Source organism: Rhopalosiphum padi, chromosome 3 (assembly GCF_020882245.1).
Source record: "Rhopalosiphum padi isolate XX-2018 chromosome 3, ASM2088224v1, whole genome shotgun sequence".
Classification (NCBI taxonomy): domain Eukaryota; kingdom Metazoa; phylum Arthropoda; class Insecta; order Hemiptera; family Aphididae; genus Rhopalosiphum; species Rhopalosiphum padi.
Window position 1 is genome coordinate 22,638,642 of NC_083599.1, and position 18,969 is coordinate 22,657,610.

Genomic DNA, 18,969 nt, shown 5'->3' on the forward strand with positions numbered 1-18,969 from the left:
TTAATTTAAGTACCTATTAGGTACTTATGTAATATTGTAACTGTCAATCTTCATCATTAAAAATATAACTCTTCAAGTCCTTAGACAAATAGGTTCTTATAAGGAATAAAATGTAGACTTAATAATTAAACCAACATTAAAATGTTGAGTTTGTTTTTAATGTTAATAGTGAAATCTATAATTTTACTTTAAGGTGCTTTCCTAGACATTTTCTTAAAATAGTGCATGGTACAAAAAAATCACATTGCTCACCCCTCTAAATGACATTGTATGTAGTGTAAACACTGTAACTTTTACAGTATCAATATTCAGTTCCAAAAGAGAATATCCACTTTTGGTGCATCAGCACCACAAGTTATAGCTTAGGTAGTCGGCGGAGCCGAATATTTATTTCATCTAACTTGCTCAGAATGCAAACACTGCAAAGTAGATGTTTTCCAAAGAAAACTGTACTATTATATATAATAATAAAATATAATTATATAAACCTAAATCACCTATGTGAATAGATTTAATAAAAATACAATTGGTTTCTAGGTTCTTATTGTCCTGGTATCAAAGCTGACTTACAGATACAGTTATTACTGTTAATAGTGAGTTACTACCTACTTAGTACTTACTATAGTCTATATGCTATATGGCAGCTATCGCCTAGTTTTTTGACCACTAAATCCATACTCTAAATTCTACAGACCACTTATATTTTGATAATACTATGATGATTGTATATTTACTAGTTAATTTTTATTTGCCTTTTATCAAATTAAACCTACTCAACAACATAATCCAATACTTTTTCACATTTTGACCAAGTGAAAAATTTTATATCGACGATAACTGAAAAAAAAAATAGAAAATAACTTGAATTATGAAAAAATGTATCATGTATAGATGATAATATATGAGCATATGGTGAAAATTCGTTATTGAATTACAACAAAATATTAAAAATCGTTTTAGGAAAAATAGTTATTTAATATTTTAACATCAAACAAACATTCATAAAAATTAATATAACTTTCTAGTAAACATTTTTTTATAGATAGAAAAACTTATGAGGAATCTTATATTAAATGTTCAGATTTCATATATAAACAATTTTTTTGTTCATTTTTAACTACAAAATAATTTATAGATTTTCAAATTGAGACGAGTTTAATTAAATTTATTACCAAATACTTATTAGTAAATGAATCACTTATGAGGAACCTCGTATTGCATTTTTAACTTTTCATGTTAGGTTAGCCAGTATTTAACAAATGATAATTTTTTATTGGCATTTATAGCAATAAAACTAAAACGTCTAAAACAATTTCAAATGGTATTAAATAGCTCAAAAAAAGTTGAAATATTTTGAGACTTATACTACATGTAGAAAACGCTAACACAAATATTTGATGAAAATTTAAAGTATTCATTATTGGTTATTGGTTTTTAAGTTATACTAAAAAACCAAAATTGATTTTGTCACGTGCCTAAAAATATCGTTTTCTGTTTTTAATTTTTTCCTGATGATTTAGAATAGAATGAAAAGTACTGGGATTTTTTACTTTTGAACTCTTAAAGTACCGACCAAATAGATTCAATTTCCCACCAAAAATTTTTGGGCCAAAAGTTAAAGTGTGCCACTGATTGAAAAAACGCACATCAGTACATCACTGCTCCTAAATCGTTATTTGTTGCCACGGCTTAAGATATATATCTTAAATCGTGTTTGTTGCTCCGCTCAGAATCCAAAACGTATTAATTTAATTGATAACAATAATATCATTATTATCACTGATAACTTTTTAAAATTTTGTGTACAAGCTGATAACACTGAATGTAGTCGTAATGACAATTTAATACTTTTTTATTATATATACCATTTTTTTTGTATAGTTTAGTTTAGTTGACGTGTTTATAAATAAAATAAAATCATTTTTTGTTGTCCATGCATAGTTATAAATAAAGACGTCTAGTATAAAAAAAAAATGTCTACGAAGAAAAGTTTTTTTTGTATGAATACGTTGAAACAATTTGATGCATTTGCTAAACCATTAGAAGAAGTTCAAATAAAAACTGTATGGGGTGGAATTGGTAAAAAAATAATTTTTAGCGAGGATATTTTAATATTTAATATGGCATCATCATAGTTGTATAGCAGTATATATATACATTATATAATTTTAATATTATATATCTACATAATATTATCTTCTCTCAGAAATATAATTGTTTTAGTAAATAATAGTTATAATTTTCAATTTTTTTATATTTAATGATTTGGTTGTAGTTGAAAATATGTTTATATTTTATAAAAGTATGAGTTTAAAGTACCCTTATATTCGTTTGTTTTTTATATATTTGTAAATAGTTAAAAAATATTTACATATTTTTTGATAAAAATTAAATGAGACGGTCTAACAAATTATAAGTTTAACATAATTGAATACAAATTCATTACACAATTTATATATTTCAATAGTCATACATGGTTATATGTATAAGTAATGTAATATGTAATATAGTTAAAAAAAAATTATTGGTTTTAGTTTTAATTATTTGAATAAAACCTAAATGGTAATTAAATTTGTCGAGTTTTGGTTTTACTGTTATTTATATTTTTTTGTTTATATTTTCAAGTGTTTATAAATTAAATATTATTTACTAACTGTACAATTGATAAGTATTAAATGTTGAAATATATTTCAAGTGTGTGTTTAATGTTTTGAATTCTGCATTATTTCCTAGTATAATATGTATAAACAATAATACTTGATAGCTAAAATTAAATGAATATTATAAATTTTAAATTGTTATAAGATGTTACAATTATAATAAAATATTATTCTTACGTTGTAAACATAATTGTATCTGTTTGATACTTTAAAAGTACTTATAGTGGTCCTATTAAAATTCAAAATGATTTCAATACAATTAATTGCATAGTACACATTAAATTCATTATACTCGACTCAGATTAATGTATTCAAATTATTAATAATTAAATTGTTTTTTTTTTTTAGTTTCTTTGGTTTGTTTTTTAACCATTGTTTTTTTGATGGTGTCAAATTTAGTTGAATATCTTGACAACACTCCCACTGAAGAACTTTTTGTTGACACATCACGAAATAAAAAGTTACAAATAAATTTTGATATTGTTGTTCCTAAGATATCGTGTGATTGTATGTATTTACTTTGATAATTAAATGATATTTACTTATATGTTTAAAAATATTTTTTTTTTAGTTCTAGTTTTAGATGCAGTTGATAATTCAGGTGAAACACATCTGCAAGTTGATCATAATATTTATAAACGAAGATTAAATTTAGAAGGACAACCAATTAGTGATCCTGAAAAATCTGATGGTAAGATTATGTTTAAATTATTGATAGTTATATCTACAAGCCTGAAGTTCATGCATTAGCATGTTTTTACAGTGCATCAAAAAGTTGCTGGATGAGATAAATATTTGAATCACAATCTAACGAGTTTAAAAATTAAAGTTTAGTTTGTTATTTATTTATTTATTTTTTTATTAATATTAAATTTCATGAAAATGTCAGACTGAGCATAATTAAAATTTATTTGTTGAAAAATATGTCCTTATAAAAACGTTGCTAATATAAAATAAAAACCTGATTAAAATTAAAGGTCGTTGCTTTGTCAGGCTGATAATCGCCGTTCATTTGTACTTGAAAACTCATAAAAATTCCTAGTTGAAAATTTTAATTCTTGAAGTAAATACAACAATATATTATATCATGTTAAAATCGTGCATATTTTGCTCCGTCTTTTAATTATAAAATAAATACAAAAATACTTAACGTAAACAATTTAAAAAAAATGCAAATTTTAATGATTTTAAGCACATATTTGCATGCATATTTTGATAGTTTTTAGTGCATGAACTTCTAGGCCCTAGTTATATCTTTTAGATTAGTTAAATTATATGCTACTAATATTTTATACATTTTTGTTTTAGATGTTGGCAGTAAAAAAACATTAAATGTAAGTTATTTACTTAGATATTTCAATTTCTAGAGTATCTAAAAATGTTATATAAAAAAATCTTTTAATGTATCTATTACCATTTTATAATATATAATGATAATGATAATGATTATGATATTTTTAAATAATTATATTGAAATATAATTTAATGTGTTTAAGATGACCATAAGGCTTAATAAAATAAAAGATAAAACAATACTGTATTTTAATTCATTTTATTTTAAGTTTATATAATAAATAATACACATTTTTTTTAGCCTGCATCTGTGTTAAAATCAAACGAAACAGATAATGCTGATAATGCTACAGCGATTTGTGGAAGCTGTTATGGAGCTGAAAGTTCAACTATTCCGTAAGTATTAAATATTTTATTAATTCTCACTAAAATTTAATTAAAATTAATATGTATATTGTATTTATTTAATCCATCTTATTATAGTAGGTAATGTTAAGATCCCTCTATTAAGAATTTTAAACATTTCATATTATGCAATAATTAATTTAAAAAAATATTTATTGTTTAGATGTTGTAATACATGTGATGACGTTAAAAGAGCTTATAAAATGAAAAATTGGGATTTCCGTCCTTTTAGTATAGAACAATGCAAGAATCAATCATCTCAAAATGAAATGTATGACAAAGCATTTAAAGAAGGTTGCCAACTATATGGTACACTACTGGTAAATAGGGTAAGTAATGAAAACTTGAAAAATAATTTTATTATTAATAAATATGAATGAAAATTATTTAATAAATAGAGTCAAGTAAAACATTTATTAATCAAAAAATATTACTTGGTTAGGTAAATAACTATTGATTTATTTATCTAATAAAATTATTTAAAATGTATTAATAGAGTATTAGAGTGTAGACAAATTATCAAAGATAAATGATTATTATTTTGATAATTATCTTTTAGGTTAGTGGAAGTTTTCATATTGCTCCAGGAATGAGTTTTTCGTTTAACCATATGCATGGTGAGTAATATTTTAACATTTTCATTTTGGTATTTAAATAGTTAAAATATTTAATATAAGTATTTAAAAAAATATTTAATAGTGTAATTATTGAAATACTAGACGTATTATAATATTGCGTCAGCCTGGTTATGCCTCCAGTTGTGTTTGTGTCAGGAATCCCTAGGTCCCAAGATTTATAAAAAATTGTGATGGTATTACTGACTGTCTTTTGTGCACATTTAGTCATAAATTAAATATATATTATATCAATTGATTATTTCTGACTAAGCTAAAATTATAAAATATAATATTATAAATTTTTTATTTTTTTGATCAAGTAAATTTACACACAAAATATTGAAAACTGAAATGTGGATATTTATAATTCATAATAAATTTGTTATGACTGATGTGAATATGTCACGTGACTGTATAGCCACAAAATCCAATATAATTTTTAGAAATATTATTGTTTGGTGAATACAGTAGCAAAGGATTTGATATAGACTACTACTTTAGTTGTTTACTACATTATTAAAATAGTTGACAATGGTTATCTATAGAAATATTAAACCACTAAGTGTATGACCAAATCTTTATAAAGTAACTGGTAAAAATTTAAAACTAAATGTGCATCTAACTATTGAACTACGTGTTGAACTATTCTGTTGCCTGATCTTACATAGTCTGTTTATTTGCAAACTTAAACAATTAATTATTTACAAGAATGAAAAATAATAGCTGCCTGTAAAAAAAAAACATAAAGCTTGAGTATGGGTATTAATTATTACATTATTAGTTACTACTAATTAATTTAATTCATTTGCATTTTATGTTTTAGTTCATGATGTACATCCATTTTCGTCTTCGTCATTCAACACATCTCACATTATAAGACATTTATCATTTGGTCAAAAATTGGAATCAATTACTAGTCATGGTGGCAATCCATTGGACTCAACTGAATCTATTGCTGAAGAAGGTAAATAATATTATGTAGTTTATTATTAAAAAAAGGGAGAACAATTTACTGGTTCAAATATATTTTGAATGTAATACTATTAAATTAGTATTTCAGTTTTTCAGTTAGCCTAAATGAAAATAAAAATTCACCAGTTCTAAGTTAAAAATTAATAAACTCACAGTAGATTATTTTTTTTTTCGATTTTAATTAATTTTAGTATCATTAATTATCTATTTAAGGAGAGAGATGTACTAAGTCTATACAGTTATTAGAAAATTTACATGGTTTGGAAGAGATACAATTTATAAGTATTTTATTGCTTTATTCTAAATGTGTGAATTGGAAAATAATGTTTCTATATATATGTAGAAACATTTTATTTATTTTTTTTTTTGATTGGATTTTATTATTTTAGTTAATTTATGGTATTAAAAGAAAAATACAATTTGAATACACTTTATATTAATGTGTTAGTTAAGTCGTTAGTATATATGTTGCGTGTTACATTAATCAACACATTTTTATGATAAAAGTACTTATTATTTGTATTTTGTTTAATTCCTTGGTAATTTTTTTTATTCTAATATTGATTATAGAAACATAATTTATGTTTAAATTTGTAGGTTTTGTCCTATCATAATAGAAAAACAGATTTTAAAATAACTATTAAGAGGGTGTTATACCCACATGTGTTGCCTGTCTTACTAATGTACATTATAGCAAATTTGCGTTCAGCAGAACACATTTTGTGATAATATTAGCTTTAATATTAGAATAATCTTTATCAATTATCAAATTCAAAGGTAAGAATATTATGTCGGAAATGTCATATGCTTTAATTTATAATATTATCATTTTAAAATGAGTTATGAACATTTTAAAGTGGTAATAATTTACATAGGTATAATTACCTTTAAAATGGTAATGTGAATATAAGCATATTATATTTCTACCTTTAAATTTGATAATAGGTTAATTTATTCTAAAATTAAAGCTTATATCACAAAATGTGTTCTGCTGAAAACAAATTTGCTATGATGTACGTTAGTAAGATAGATACAACACATGCTGGTATAACATCCTCTTAAATATGGACACTTTTAAGTTAACAAAATAAATATAAAATAAAAACTTATATAAAAACAATTTAAATTTAGCTTTTAAATTTTTAAATGTTTTAATTAATTGATATAAAATAAAATAAAATAACTAATAACTATTTGAGATTCTATTTTTAAACTTGTTACAATAAGTTGTCAACAAGCATGGACTGGCCAAAAACAAATAATCAGAAATCTGGCTTTTTATGTTTAATAATATTACATACTTGTTTTATTACTTATTAGGTAATATTTTAATTTATAATTTCAGAATAATAATATTAATAGTATATATTTTATATGAGTAGCGGCCCACCGGGAAATTTCCCGGTATCCTGGTCGTCCAGTTCGCCACTGATACCGATTATTCAGATTATTTTTCCAAGATTATAAATCAAATATTCCAATATATCACTTACCATATAAGATGGTAGACATTGTTATTATTTTTTGATACCTTTTTTTAACCTCAAACAATTGTTTACAAATTTAAAATAAATTTAACTTCAATGCAATTAAATTTGTTAAATACAAAAACCAAAATGCATTGAATTACTATGAGGTATATAATTATTTAAATTTTTGTCAGAGACTTACTCTTAGTATACTCACAAGCAGGCGCGGATACAAGGTGGATGGCTATGGAGGCTGAAGCCTCTACTTTAACCTTATGTACCTACTTAAAATATTTCAAAACTTAAACTTAATGCCTATGCTTTTATGTGCATGAAGTTTTTTATTTAGCCCCCCCCCTCTTATTTAATTTCTAGATCCATATCTGCTTATAAGTGATTGATTACTAATACAATATCATATATATCTGTTGATAATCAAAAATTATTCTTAAAATCTTATTATTTACTTAAAAATTGATTATTTTTTAATATAATTTTACACAAATTTACACAAATGCTTTTCTGTCAAATGACCAAATAAATATAAACAATCTTAAGTGTAATAACTAATAATTATTACACAATTGTATAAGACATAAATATTTTCAGTTTTTTTTTTAACGAAAAAATAATGATATATTTCATGACACTATTTTTATCATAGGAGATTAAATATAGCAATTTATGGGTACATAATTTTTGAAAGAACTAACTTTAAATTTAAAATCTTGTACTTACTAATTTTAATTATTTCAGCTAAGTATATTAGGCTCAATTACAATAATGTTATGATATTATTGTATATTTGTATGCATATGCATTATCTAATCATTTTGATATATATACAAAAGGCATAAATAGTATAACTAAGTTCTATTTTTTCTATTTTTAGTAAAATAAGTGACCCGTTTAGTATACCACTATTCACTGGACATTGATGACAATTTAGCTTACTTTTAGACTTCAATTAGTCCAATTACATAACTTTTAAGGAAAGGGGATAAAAAAAAAATTTACCTCGGAACTTTGACCTTATTCTAGACATTTATTGTGTGACTATTATAGAAAGGATTGATTAGTATAAATGTCCGATGTTTAATAAAAACATTTTTTATTTAATTCAACATTTTTTTTATCCATAATAGTATTCTATCATTTCTAGTGTTGTCGCTTTTTATAGGTTTTCATTAGGGCTCGGATTTTAAAGGAAATGCTTCATTTTATATGTTTAAGATAGAAATCTAATTATTATACATAAATTTGTTTCACGTCAATCTGATTACAAATAAACAAATTTATTTTGGCTTTTTTTTGTGTAAATGCTTTTTTTGCTTTTTTCAGTTATTCTACTTCAGTTATTATAGAATTTTTATATGTCTTTTATGCTATAAAAATAAACATTAATACTATACTATGTGGCGTTTCATCAAACGAAATTAACTATCATGGGTTTGATTTAAACGAAACCTCTTGCATGAAGTATGCATCGATCACTTCAGTCGATGTAGAGCGTTCATTTTCTATGTATAAAAACAGCTTCTCAGATAATAGAGTCAGTTTCACTTCTGAAAATCTTGCCAAATACGTTGTAGTAAATTTTTTTTAATTTAAATTAATTTTTCAACTTTTTTTTATTCAGTTTTATAAATTATAACTAATTATTCATGTTAATTTTTGCTTTTTAAAGAATAAATATGCTTCATTTTTGCTTTTTTAAAACAATTTTGTGCTTTTTTTGTTATTTATTATGCTTTAAAATCTGAGCCCTAGTTATCATGTATTTACATTTTCGTTTGTAGACAGATTTTTAATTTTATTATATGGTTAATATGGGAAAGAAATACCAAATAACTGCTAAATCTGTTCAGTTTCAGTTAAATAGGCATGGCAGTGGTTAGGGAATCACCTAGTAGTAAAAAGCAACAACTGTGGGAGGAAAAAAATATTAATTTTTTGTAAAAGACCTGTTAAAAATATCGCCGTTAAAAAGTTAAGTCTAAAAAGACGCCAATGTTACACTTTTTAGTTATTATTTAAAAATTAGCATCAACTTCTGACTTTCAACTTTTATATTTTTATTAGACCATTAATGAGTAGAATTATAATAATTCTATGGCAAATGTAATTTATAAATATTCAATTTAACCAAATTTAAATAAATTACATCATTAAAACTAATATTTACTAAACAAAAATGTATTTTTTATTGTAGTTGGTATCAGAGATAAAGTTTTACATCAATATAGTATTAAAAAAGAAATGTATCTAAAAATAAACAATTAATTATTAATCAACATCTAAGGGCAGCACCAACACCCATAAACGTTCCGAATGTTCCGCCACTCTGCAGCATAGTTTTGCCCATACTGCCAATGAGCTCTCGGCCCCTGAACCCTGACCTATATCGAATAATAATCGTATTTTGAATGCACTATATAATTATAATGTAAATGTATAGAGAAAATACCTTAAGCCTCCTAAACCACCGAACAAAATTCCAATAGTTATTCCGATCGTGGCTCCCATCATAAATGAAGTCGATACTCTGTCGTAACATGATGGTTTACCTTGGCCTGCATAAAGACTCGAACTTGGAACTGGCATCTTTTCGTTTTAGGATTTCGAAGTTTCAGAAGTAACAGAAATCAAAATGACCCTTCGCGGCTTCGCTTAATCGTACGTTGTTAAAATTTCCATGCAGTTTTTTACTTTTAATGTTATCATATATTATGCGTGTTGTTATCAGTTATTAAGCGTACTTATTACTAATGCGCCTGTGCGTAGCTTATATCAGGTTGTTATAAACCACCTTGATAAAGAGGACGCTTCACCCGCGACCCGCATGTGTTGTCTCCGTCTTACAAATGTAAAATTTAGCTAACACTGTTTTGCTTAGAACCCATAGAATAGAGTATTAGTGTATTACTAGTAATATTACTAGTATTATTAGTAAAACTGTAAAACCATTCGGGCTGTACTGCCGTAGTAATACTGTGATAGCGAAGAAAGAAGAAATTGAAAACCAACAAATGCAATAACAAATAAAAATTATGCTTTTGTTTTTACAATTCAACAATTGTATGATTACCTAGAAAAAAATCCTTGCATTAATTATTAATAACTATTCAAGTATTATATCAGTAAATAAAAAGTTAAGTTGGACTTTTCCATGTGATCTGGTCTCTTACACACCCACCCACACACACACACACACATTGACTGCACACAGTGATCACTAAGACTAGGGACTTCATGCCCTTAAAAACTTTAAAATATGAATTAATTTATGACCTAAAAAATTACTAAATATGCCTTAAAAACTAAAACATTTAATAATAACAATGATTGATATCCCATGACGGTGTGACCATACAAGTGTATAACTGTATGAGTACCATACAATATAACTAATATAAGTATAGAGTCTGTATATAGATAAAAGTATATCGGTGGATCATAATTTCAACTATAAATGTTCTTGCAGTTGAGGAAAACATGAGCCATACTAAATTCATAGAATATTCTTTTAGGTATTTACATAGGTATATATATTTTTTAAATTTAAAGAAAAATAAAATTCTAATTTTAAAATATAAGCAAATTCAGAGCTGCGTTTAATGGGGGGCAATTGCTGAAAAAAATGAAAATTTTTGAATTGTAATTTACTCAAGGGCAGCATATTTTAATTTGCCCCGGGGCGCCAACATAGCTTAATGTGGCACCGAGTAAATTATGGACTTAAAATAAGAATATGACAAAATATTCACTAATACGTGAAAAAGAGTAAAATATATAAAATATGCTGAAAAATATAATTATTGTAGAATCCTAGTATTGTGAAACAAATTTCTATATCACTAAGCTATGTTTTGAATGAATATTCAAACATGCAGTCCTATTTGTCCCTAGTCCTAGTGATCACAATTGAAGAGCCAATTTTCATTTTATCTTATTTCTTATATATTTATTATCGTAGATTAACCTAGTTTCCTATGTTGATATATAACTGTTATTGGCCTACTAAGACTTATAGCTAAGTTTGATTTCTTGTTAAATAGTTGTTTTCTTATTTTAGTTTAATACATATCTATTATGTATATTCATCATATATTATTTAAAATAGCTAATCGTTAAATAATTCAATATTTAAACAATTATAGTAATCAATTAAAATATGCTATTTCTATATTTGTTTATTATATTTACTATTAGTTATGTTGTTTTATTTTTGAACATTCTAATGAAATGATATATTACTTAATAGTTAATACTTCTATAGTTCTATACACTATTTTAACATAACTTTTCAAATCTTTTAATAAGATAATGTCCCCACTGAACAGGTTTATGTGTGGCCCACAAAAATTAATATCTAATAATTGTATGTATCATCTATTAAATTAATTTAATAAACGATACTGAGCTGAGCTTGTTTAGTTGTACTTGCCAACGTTTGAACTGTTATTTTAACATTTAAATTTACATTCTAAATTTAATTATTGCTTCTTTCATGTTCCTATCAACATACTTACATACCAATGGTGTTTGGATTTCAAATGAGTGTTTGAATATATTTGATAATTGAAATATTTAACTATTGAAAAAACAATTAATTAAATTTAATTATAAGTAATTTGTGCCACATATATTTCTAATTATTTTTTCCTTCCTTTTTTGGGTTGTAGTTAAAAATCTCAACTATGAAATTCAAATGTGAACTTAAGTATAGAACTGTTTTCTGGTTCAGCTATTTTTAAGAAAACATAATTTTATAATATTGTATGCATTGACATAGTCATTGGTATATAAATAATAACATACTAAGATACAATGCTTTCAACTTTAAAGTGTAGCATAGGTGGCTTCTTCATTTATTACAAAGTATAGATAAATGATTATTTTTTAATTGAGATTTAAATGTCAATAACAAATAATTCGCTTGGTCAAAATTTTTGAAAATTAAATCCCACAAAAATTATTTATGTATATGTATAAAAATAGTCATAATTTTTTTTTATATGCATTTGATGTTAAAATTTTAATGAATTTAACTATAAATTAACTATATTAGTTTTAAAATTTCATCTTTTTTTAAGTACTATGATTCTATTTTTACTATTTTATGGTATTTACAGAAAGATGTAATTACATTTTGAGTTATATAAGTTGATGTAATATGGTATAAATATTTATTATTATAATAATTAAATACTAATAATGTAATAAATTCAATATTTTCGGAAAAAAATTATATCAATCTACTATGTATAATACTAAATGTAAAATAAATGACTAACCGAAAATACGCATCACTTGGCGATATAGGCTATCAGTCTTTGCCTAGTATCGTTTTTCGTGTACAATGTTATATTGAATTATTGAATTCAAGTTTAACACATCTATAACAGTGTCCTAATTGACACCTAATGCACATCATAGGCCCGAGCAGTACCCACTAACCTACTATTTGTTTTTTAAGCTTTAAAATAGTTATTTATCTAATTTATGACTTTTATTGTTTTTAGTAAGGTATACTAGTAGTTTTTACTTTATAATAAAAAATATATGTATTTTTTTTTAATGATGAATTAAAAGAAAAAAAAATTATCTAATATTTAAAAAAAATTGAATTTGCTTAAGAAATTCTATTGAAGTTAACATAATATGTACTGTTGGATTTGTTCTTGAAATACAAATATAATATATATTAACCAATTCACTTAAATTTCTAACTATTGCTTTTGAGTTATGAGTAATTAGTAATGAATTTTTATTAATGCTATAAATGTGTTAACAAATATGAATACACTTTTAAACTTCTTCAAAATAATACTTAACTGATTGAAATAATACCTTAATTCACATTATACTAATTATAGTATTTTTGTTTTTTTCATTTAATTAGTTTTGAATAAATTTTATTTTGTTTTATAATCCTAATTTTAAAGTGTCTTGTGTTTTTTTTTACTATTTTTAGGAGCTGTCATGTTTCAGTATTATATTAAAATTGTTCCAACTCTCTATCAAAGAAGAGACCTATCAACAATGTCTACTAACCAGTTCTCAGTGACCAAACACAAGGTAAATTTTTTATTGTATTGAATATTTCGTATGACTTTTTATATTATATAATATTTATTATTAAAGTTATTTTGATTTCCCGAGAATAAAATGATCAACTGATTATTTTAGATTATAATATTATTATTTGTATAATTTTATAGGTCATGGCATTCGATAAAGGTCCATCAGGTGCTCCTGGAATATTTTTTAGTTATGAATTTTCACCAATTATGATCAAGTTGACTGAAAAACCAAGGTATATTTTAAAATGTGTATACATGTATACACATATTAAATTTACTTTATTTGATTTGTTGACTTTTTATTATAATTGAATAATATATTAATTATTTGTCTTCTTTCATATAGGTTATTAGGGCATTTGTTCACCCAGTTTTTATGCAACATCAGTGGAGTTTTTATATGTTTTTGGATCATTGATATATTTATGTACAAAGTATCTAAGGTGTATAATATACGCAAGAAACAATTACCTAACTCAAATAAATAAAACGTATTATTTTTTGTAATATCAGTGGCGTACTTTGTGATATTTAGGTGTGTGGCTTAACAACAGTCTATTCCCTGGTTTTTTTTTTTATTACAATATAATTTAATTATTATATGAAATAGTTGCAGTGAAAAAGTGAAAGTTTTTGTTTAGAGGATAACATTTTTTTGAAAAATTTCATAATTATGTTCAACAATTAAGATATTATATTTTTTAACAAACTATATATCAATTATAAAAATAAATACCTAATGACCTAGCCAAAATATGCCGCTGATAAAAATAATAAAATAAATTACTGTAATCAAGTATATTTAATAAAAAAAAACATCATGATGCGCAAATTATTTATCATAAAATTACATTATTTTCTTTTTTTATGAAAGGTTTTATTTTTAGGACCAGCATAAAATTTGGGTTTTCGCAAATTTTTAGGACCTTTCCTGATTACGCTTTGTCTTTCTTTTTTGTGTTTTTCAGCTTCTATGTCAGCTTTCTTGTATTTCTTTTCCTACAATAACAATAAAATATGTTAATATGCAATGAAGTATAATAAATAATAATACATTTTTCATATGTATTTACTTTTTGTGTTGAAAATGTAAACTGTCGATTACCACTAGATAACATTTTGACAGAATTGAAATTTTCTGAATTCATTCTTTCACCCAATGTTGCACTAATATATAACATTAAACAAAAATGATTTAATTTTAATAATTGGAATAATTGTTATGATTTATTAGATGTTACCTAGAGTTTTGAATAGAATTTAATGTATTCCTATTTGAACCAACAAATTCTTCTCCTTCTTTAATTTCGTAGAATTTTGGTGGCTTAATTGCAGGTTCACTTTGTACACTTAAATCATAATCATCACTATCGTTGTCATCATTACTATCTTTTTCAGATTTATTACGCTCCTCACGCTCTGTTGCTATTCTTTTTCTTTTAGCTGATCTATATTCAGACTTTAGTTCTTTAGCCCATTTTTGGTCGTCATCTGAACTATATTCGTCACTGCTTTCTTCAGAACTTGGCTTTCCTTCAATTTCATCCTGCAAAATGTTTTAATTAGTATTTTGTAATGTGTAACAGTAAGTTAAAATAAAAAATGTTTACATCAACTGGATCAAATTGTTTTTTAATTTGTGTTTCAAGTTCTTTTTGTTTAGACTTATCTAATCGTTTCAAAACTGGATTCAATAACCTATAAGTTTTAATAAAAATAACGCATAAAAAGATTAATATATAATTTCATGCGTTACTGAACAGAGTTAAATTTATAGTCAATACACTACAAATTAATATATTTATTTTATAAAAATTAATAATCTTGAAAATATATAATTACTTGTATTCTTCAGCATTTGTGTCAACTTGGAAAGCTGGGTTTTCAAACAATGCTTTAAACCGATCATCTTTTAATAAACTAATAGTATTCTTTTTATTTTTCTTGCCTTCTTTGTCGTCATTTATCAATTTCAAAGCCAGTTCTTTATTAACAGGAGGTAATTTCTGGAAATATATTGATTATATCATTATTTTAAGTTCAATTATTATATTAATAATTTTTATACTTGAACTTGAACCCGATTAGTTCTTTCAGATTCAATTTTTTCTCTAATTTTTTTCCTCCTATATTCTTCATACGCAAATGGTTCTGCGACAGATTTGGCTTTTCTGTACAGTCTTATATCAACAAAATATCCATGCATATATGCTTTTAATAAGTTTGTTCCTAAAAAAATTAACACATTTTTGATGTTTTTACTTCATTAAATGTATAATTTAACAAAATTAAATATGTATTTACCTATTAAATGTGACAAACCAAGTTCTTCTAATTCATTTCGGGTAACAAATTTATAGTCATCATAGACCGTTTCTTTTTTAGTTTCCTCTAATTCTTCCACTAAAGCATCTAAAAATCCACACCACCTTGGAGCTGGCCCTAAGCTCTAAACATGTATAGATACATAATAGATTTTTGTGTTAAGTAATAAGTAATTATCTATAGAACAAAATAAGGTATATAAAAAAACAAACCGGTATGTAGTGTGTTTGAATTTTAGTATTTTCATTAGCAATGAACATCATTCCAGTTTGTGGAATGACACACAGATTATTAAATTGTGTTTCATTACCAGATTCAAGAGCAGCAAATAATTTACCCTGCGTAATAGATATTTTTATTACTTAAATATATTAAATTTAATTATTGATTAACAATACTCACAGTATCTTTATTCCATATTTTCACTGAAGATGAGTCCATAGACAATACATTTTCATCTTGGAATGCAATATCTCGTATGGGTAATCCAAACAAATGGTCTTTAACCATAAATGGTTTATTGGAACGCAAGTCGTATAAAAGTACTTGACCTGTAGCAGTACCAACACCTAATGTTAAAGCATTTTCAAATTCCAATGCAGTTATAGATGGAAATCCGTCAGTACTAAAATTAAAGAGTATATAGTTATTCAATTGAACTAAAAATTTGTTATTTAGCTTACGCAATATTTGTGTCATTTGTAACTGAGCTTAGTGCACAATCTAGAACTCCAATACTGATATGAGCTCTGGGATCCCATGCTTCAACTTTTCCTTCCTTAGTACCCGTTAAAAGCATATTATGTACAGGGTTTATAGCTAATTTGTTAATTTCATCACCAGCACTAGATACAAAAGGATTCAAAAATTGCCCTCTATCTAAATTTAATCTATAAATATCTGCACTGAAAAAAATAAATATTAAACATATTATTTGAAAAGTTAATGATGGCAAATGGCATTTATAATGACAATTATTCTAATTTTTTAGTTAATTGTTTTAAATTTTCATTAACTTTTATTTTTTAGTTTAAATATATATATTTTTTTTAATGTTTTTAAGTTATTATTTACCTATTTCCTCCAATATATAAGTCACAAGTTGGGAAATGATATTTCATATCTTGGCCAAATTTTGGAATGCGTAATCTATAATATCGTCCTTCTTGAGAATGGAATTCAACATAACGGTCACATTGTAAGATCACAAACTTAAAATAAAACCATAAAACAATTAAAGATCTACATAATGACATTATAATAATGTATTTACTTTGCTATAATCATTTGAGAGTATTTCAAAAGTAACAGCTTCAGAATCAAAACATCTTTCAAATTTCATGGCTAAATTATTGACATCAAAACATTTAATTCTGGGCTTATAAATACCAGTAGCCAAAATGTATTGTCCATCTGGAGTTACTTTTACTGTTGTACTAAGACCAGGCATATCAAAGTCTTGCAATAATTCGATTCGTCTTTTTAATTCTAAAAAAAAATAATTATTTATACAATTAAATAATAACAAGAATATTTATAACATCAATATAATGATAAAATAAATAAATACAAATATTGAATTCATAATGTGAAAACATTTTAGGGGCAAAAATTAAAATCTATGATATACATTAATATTAGGTAAGAAGATTTTTAATTTAATAAAATTTCTATACAAAAATTTTAGATCAACATAATAATTTTAGTGTATAAAATGAGTAATTAACTTTAAACAAGTTTGTAATTTTTCTGTTGTAAATAAATGGTTTTTAACTATATTCAGATACAGGTAATACAGGACCTCTTTCAAAGTTTTAACTCAGCTGAAAATGAATTGAAATTTGAAATAAATAAAATTTAAACATAAATCACTTAATTCTGTTGATGAGTTTAGGGAATATTTATTTGGAATTAAGAAGTATAATAATATTATTTTATGTTAGGTACTATAGTTGTACTGAAATAATGTTCAGGATAATCACTATTGATATTTATAAAAAAATTTGTAGGACAACTATTCTGGGAATTTTAAATTATCTTTGTTATTTTCTCTGTTATGCTATTATGGTTCTGATTATAGTGTATATTTAAGTATATACGTTTTCCTTCACAAGATATATTAATTAAGATATAACTTACCAGGATTTTTTTTTAGTAATGTTCTTCTTTTTCTTTCGGAAAGCCACTATAAAAAAAAATGTGTATGATATATATTATATAACACTATATTAATTAAAATGTAATATTTAAAATTAAATTAGGCATAATACTTATTATATCAGATAAAAATGTTTCTTTTAATTTTAATCATTGTTATTATCATTATTTTTAATAATAAATGATACACAGAAACAAATAAATAGATATTTTGTATGTGCATTAAAAATATTAAATGCAACATTTTGAAAAAGTAGTTTTTTTGTGTAATTGCATGGATAAAGAATGAAATCGGAGAATGGTAAAGTATAATTATAAATTAAAAATAATTCAGTCTAAATACTATTTAAATCAATTCATTTTGTCTGTGCCGGTTTTAGGCAAGAGCCCCGGGCCACGCACTTTGGTATTATATTTTGCATTCATGAAATTTTACATTATTGTATACTACAATTTTTCGGCAAAAAAAAAAATACGATTTGCTCCAGTTTTCGCTCCACCCTAAGGCCGGCTCTGAATTTTGTGTATAATTTGACGTATAAAAAACTACACAGTCGAACTTTTTAATAATAAATTACCTAACAATGGTTATTTTTGAAAAGATATTAGTGATATTACTGAATAAAAACATACGTATTTGCATGCTTTTAATTCTTAATCAATGTGTTAAACAAATGTGTATAAATTAGTCCATACAATATCGAAATATAATACTTCTATTTACAAATAAATATATTTCGTTACGAAAAACTCACTTCTGGCAATGACTTTCCACAGCTTAGATTGTAAATCAATGGGCTGTCCATAGTTAAGGAATATTACTATTTTGGAAGTACTGTTATAAAAATTCGTACTACTTCCAATTACATTTTTGACTTCACAAGACTAACCAACTAACTAACAACAAATTGAACAAGCACATGGCCATGCGTTATATTATCAGTTTCTATCGAATATAAGTGATATGAAAATTGTATTATCTACT

General features: G+C 24.5%; 3 protein-coding genes across 3 annotated transcripts; 1 reads left to right on the forward strand and 2 right to left on the reverse strand.

The window, feature by feature from the left end:
• Positions 1 to 1,808: 1,808 nt before the first annotated feature.
• LOC132923733 (endoplasmic reticulum-Golgi intermediate compartment protein 3) lies at positions 1,809 to 14,349 on the forward strand. Its single transcript, XM_060987691.1, has 11 exons — positions 1,809 to 2,079; positions 3,009 to 3,167; positions 3,232 to 3,351; positions 3,969 to 3,994; positions 4,255 to 4,349; positions 4,522 to 4,687; positions 4,918 to 4,975; positions 5,799 to 5,939; positions 13,394 to 13,497; positions 13,641 to 13,735; positions 13,849 to 14,349. The coding sequence occupies exons 1-11, from the start codon at positions 1,974 to 1,976 to the stop codon at positions 13,988 to 13,990; spliced, it is 1,212 nt and encodes a 403-aa protein (XP_060843674.1). The 5' UTR covers positions 1,809 to 1,973; the 3' UTR covers positions 13,991 to 14,349.
• Positions 9,597 to 10,141, reverse strand: LOC132923735 (reactive oxygen species modulator 1). The gene is made up of 2 exons (XM_060987692.1): positions 9,884 to 10,141; positions 9,597 to 9,815 (listed from the first exon to the last, which is right to left on the reverse strand). The coding sequence occupies exons 1-2, from the start codon at positions 10,018 to 10,020 to the stop codon at positions 9,707 to 9,709; spliced, it is 246 nt and encodes an 81-aa protein (XP_060843675.1). The 5' UTR covers positions 10,021 to 10,141; the 3' UTR covers positions 9,597 to 9,706.
• On the reverse strand, positions 14,286 to 18,946 carry LOC132923731 (nucleolar protein 10). The gene is made up of 14 exons (XM_060987680.1): positions 18,740 to 18,946; positions 17,967 to 18,012; positions 17,101 to 17,315; positions 16,902 to 17,038; positions 16,511 to 16,732; positions 16,230 to 16,452; positions 16,040 to 16,165; positions 15,807 to 15,951; positions 15,571 to 15,731; positions 15,345 to 15,508; positions 15,113 to 15,200; positions 14,744 to 15,048; positions 14,576 to 14,669; positions 14,286 to 14,501 (listed from the first exon to the last, which is right to left on the reverse strand). The coding sequence occupies exons 1-14, from the start codon at positions 18,788 to 18,790 to the stop codon at positions 14,355 to 14,357; spliced, it is 2,124 nt and encodes a 707-aa protein (XP_060843663.1). The 5' UTR covers positions 18,791 to 18,946; the 3' UTR covers positions 14,286 to 14,354.
• Positions 18,947 to 18,969: the final 23 nt, after the last annotated feature.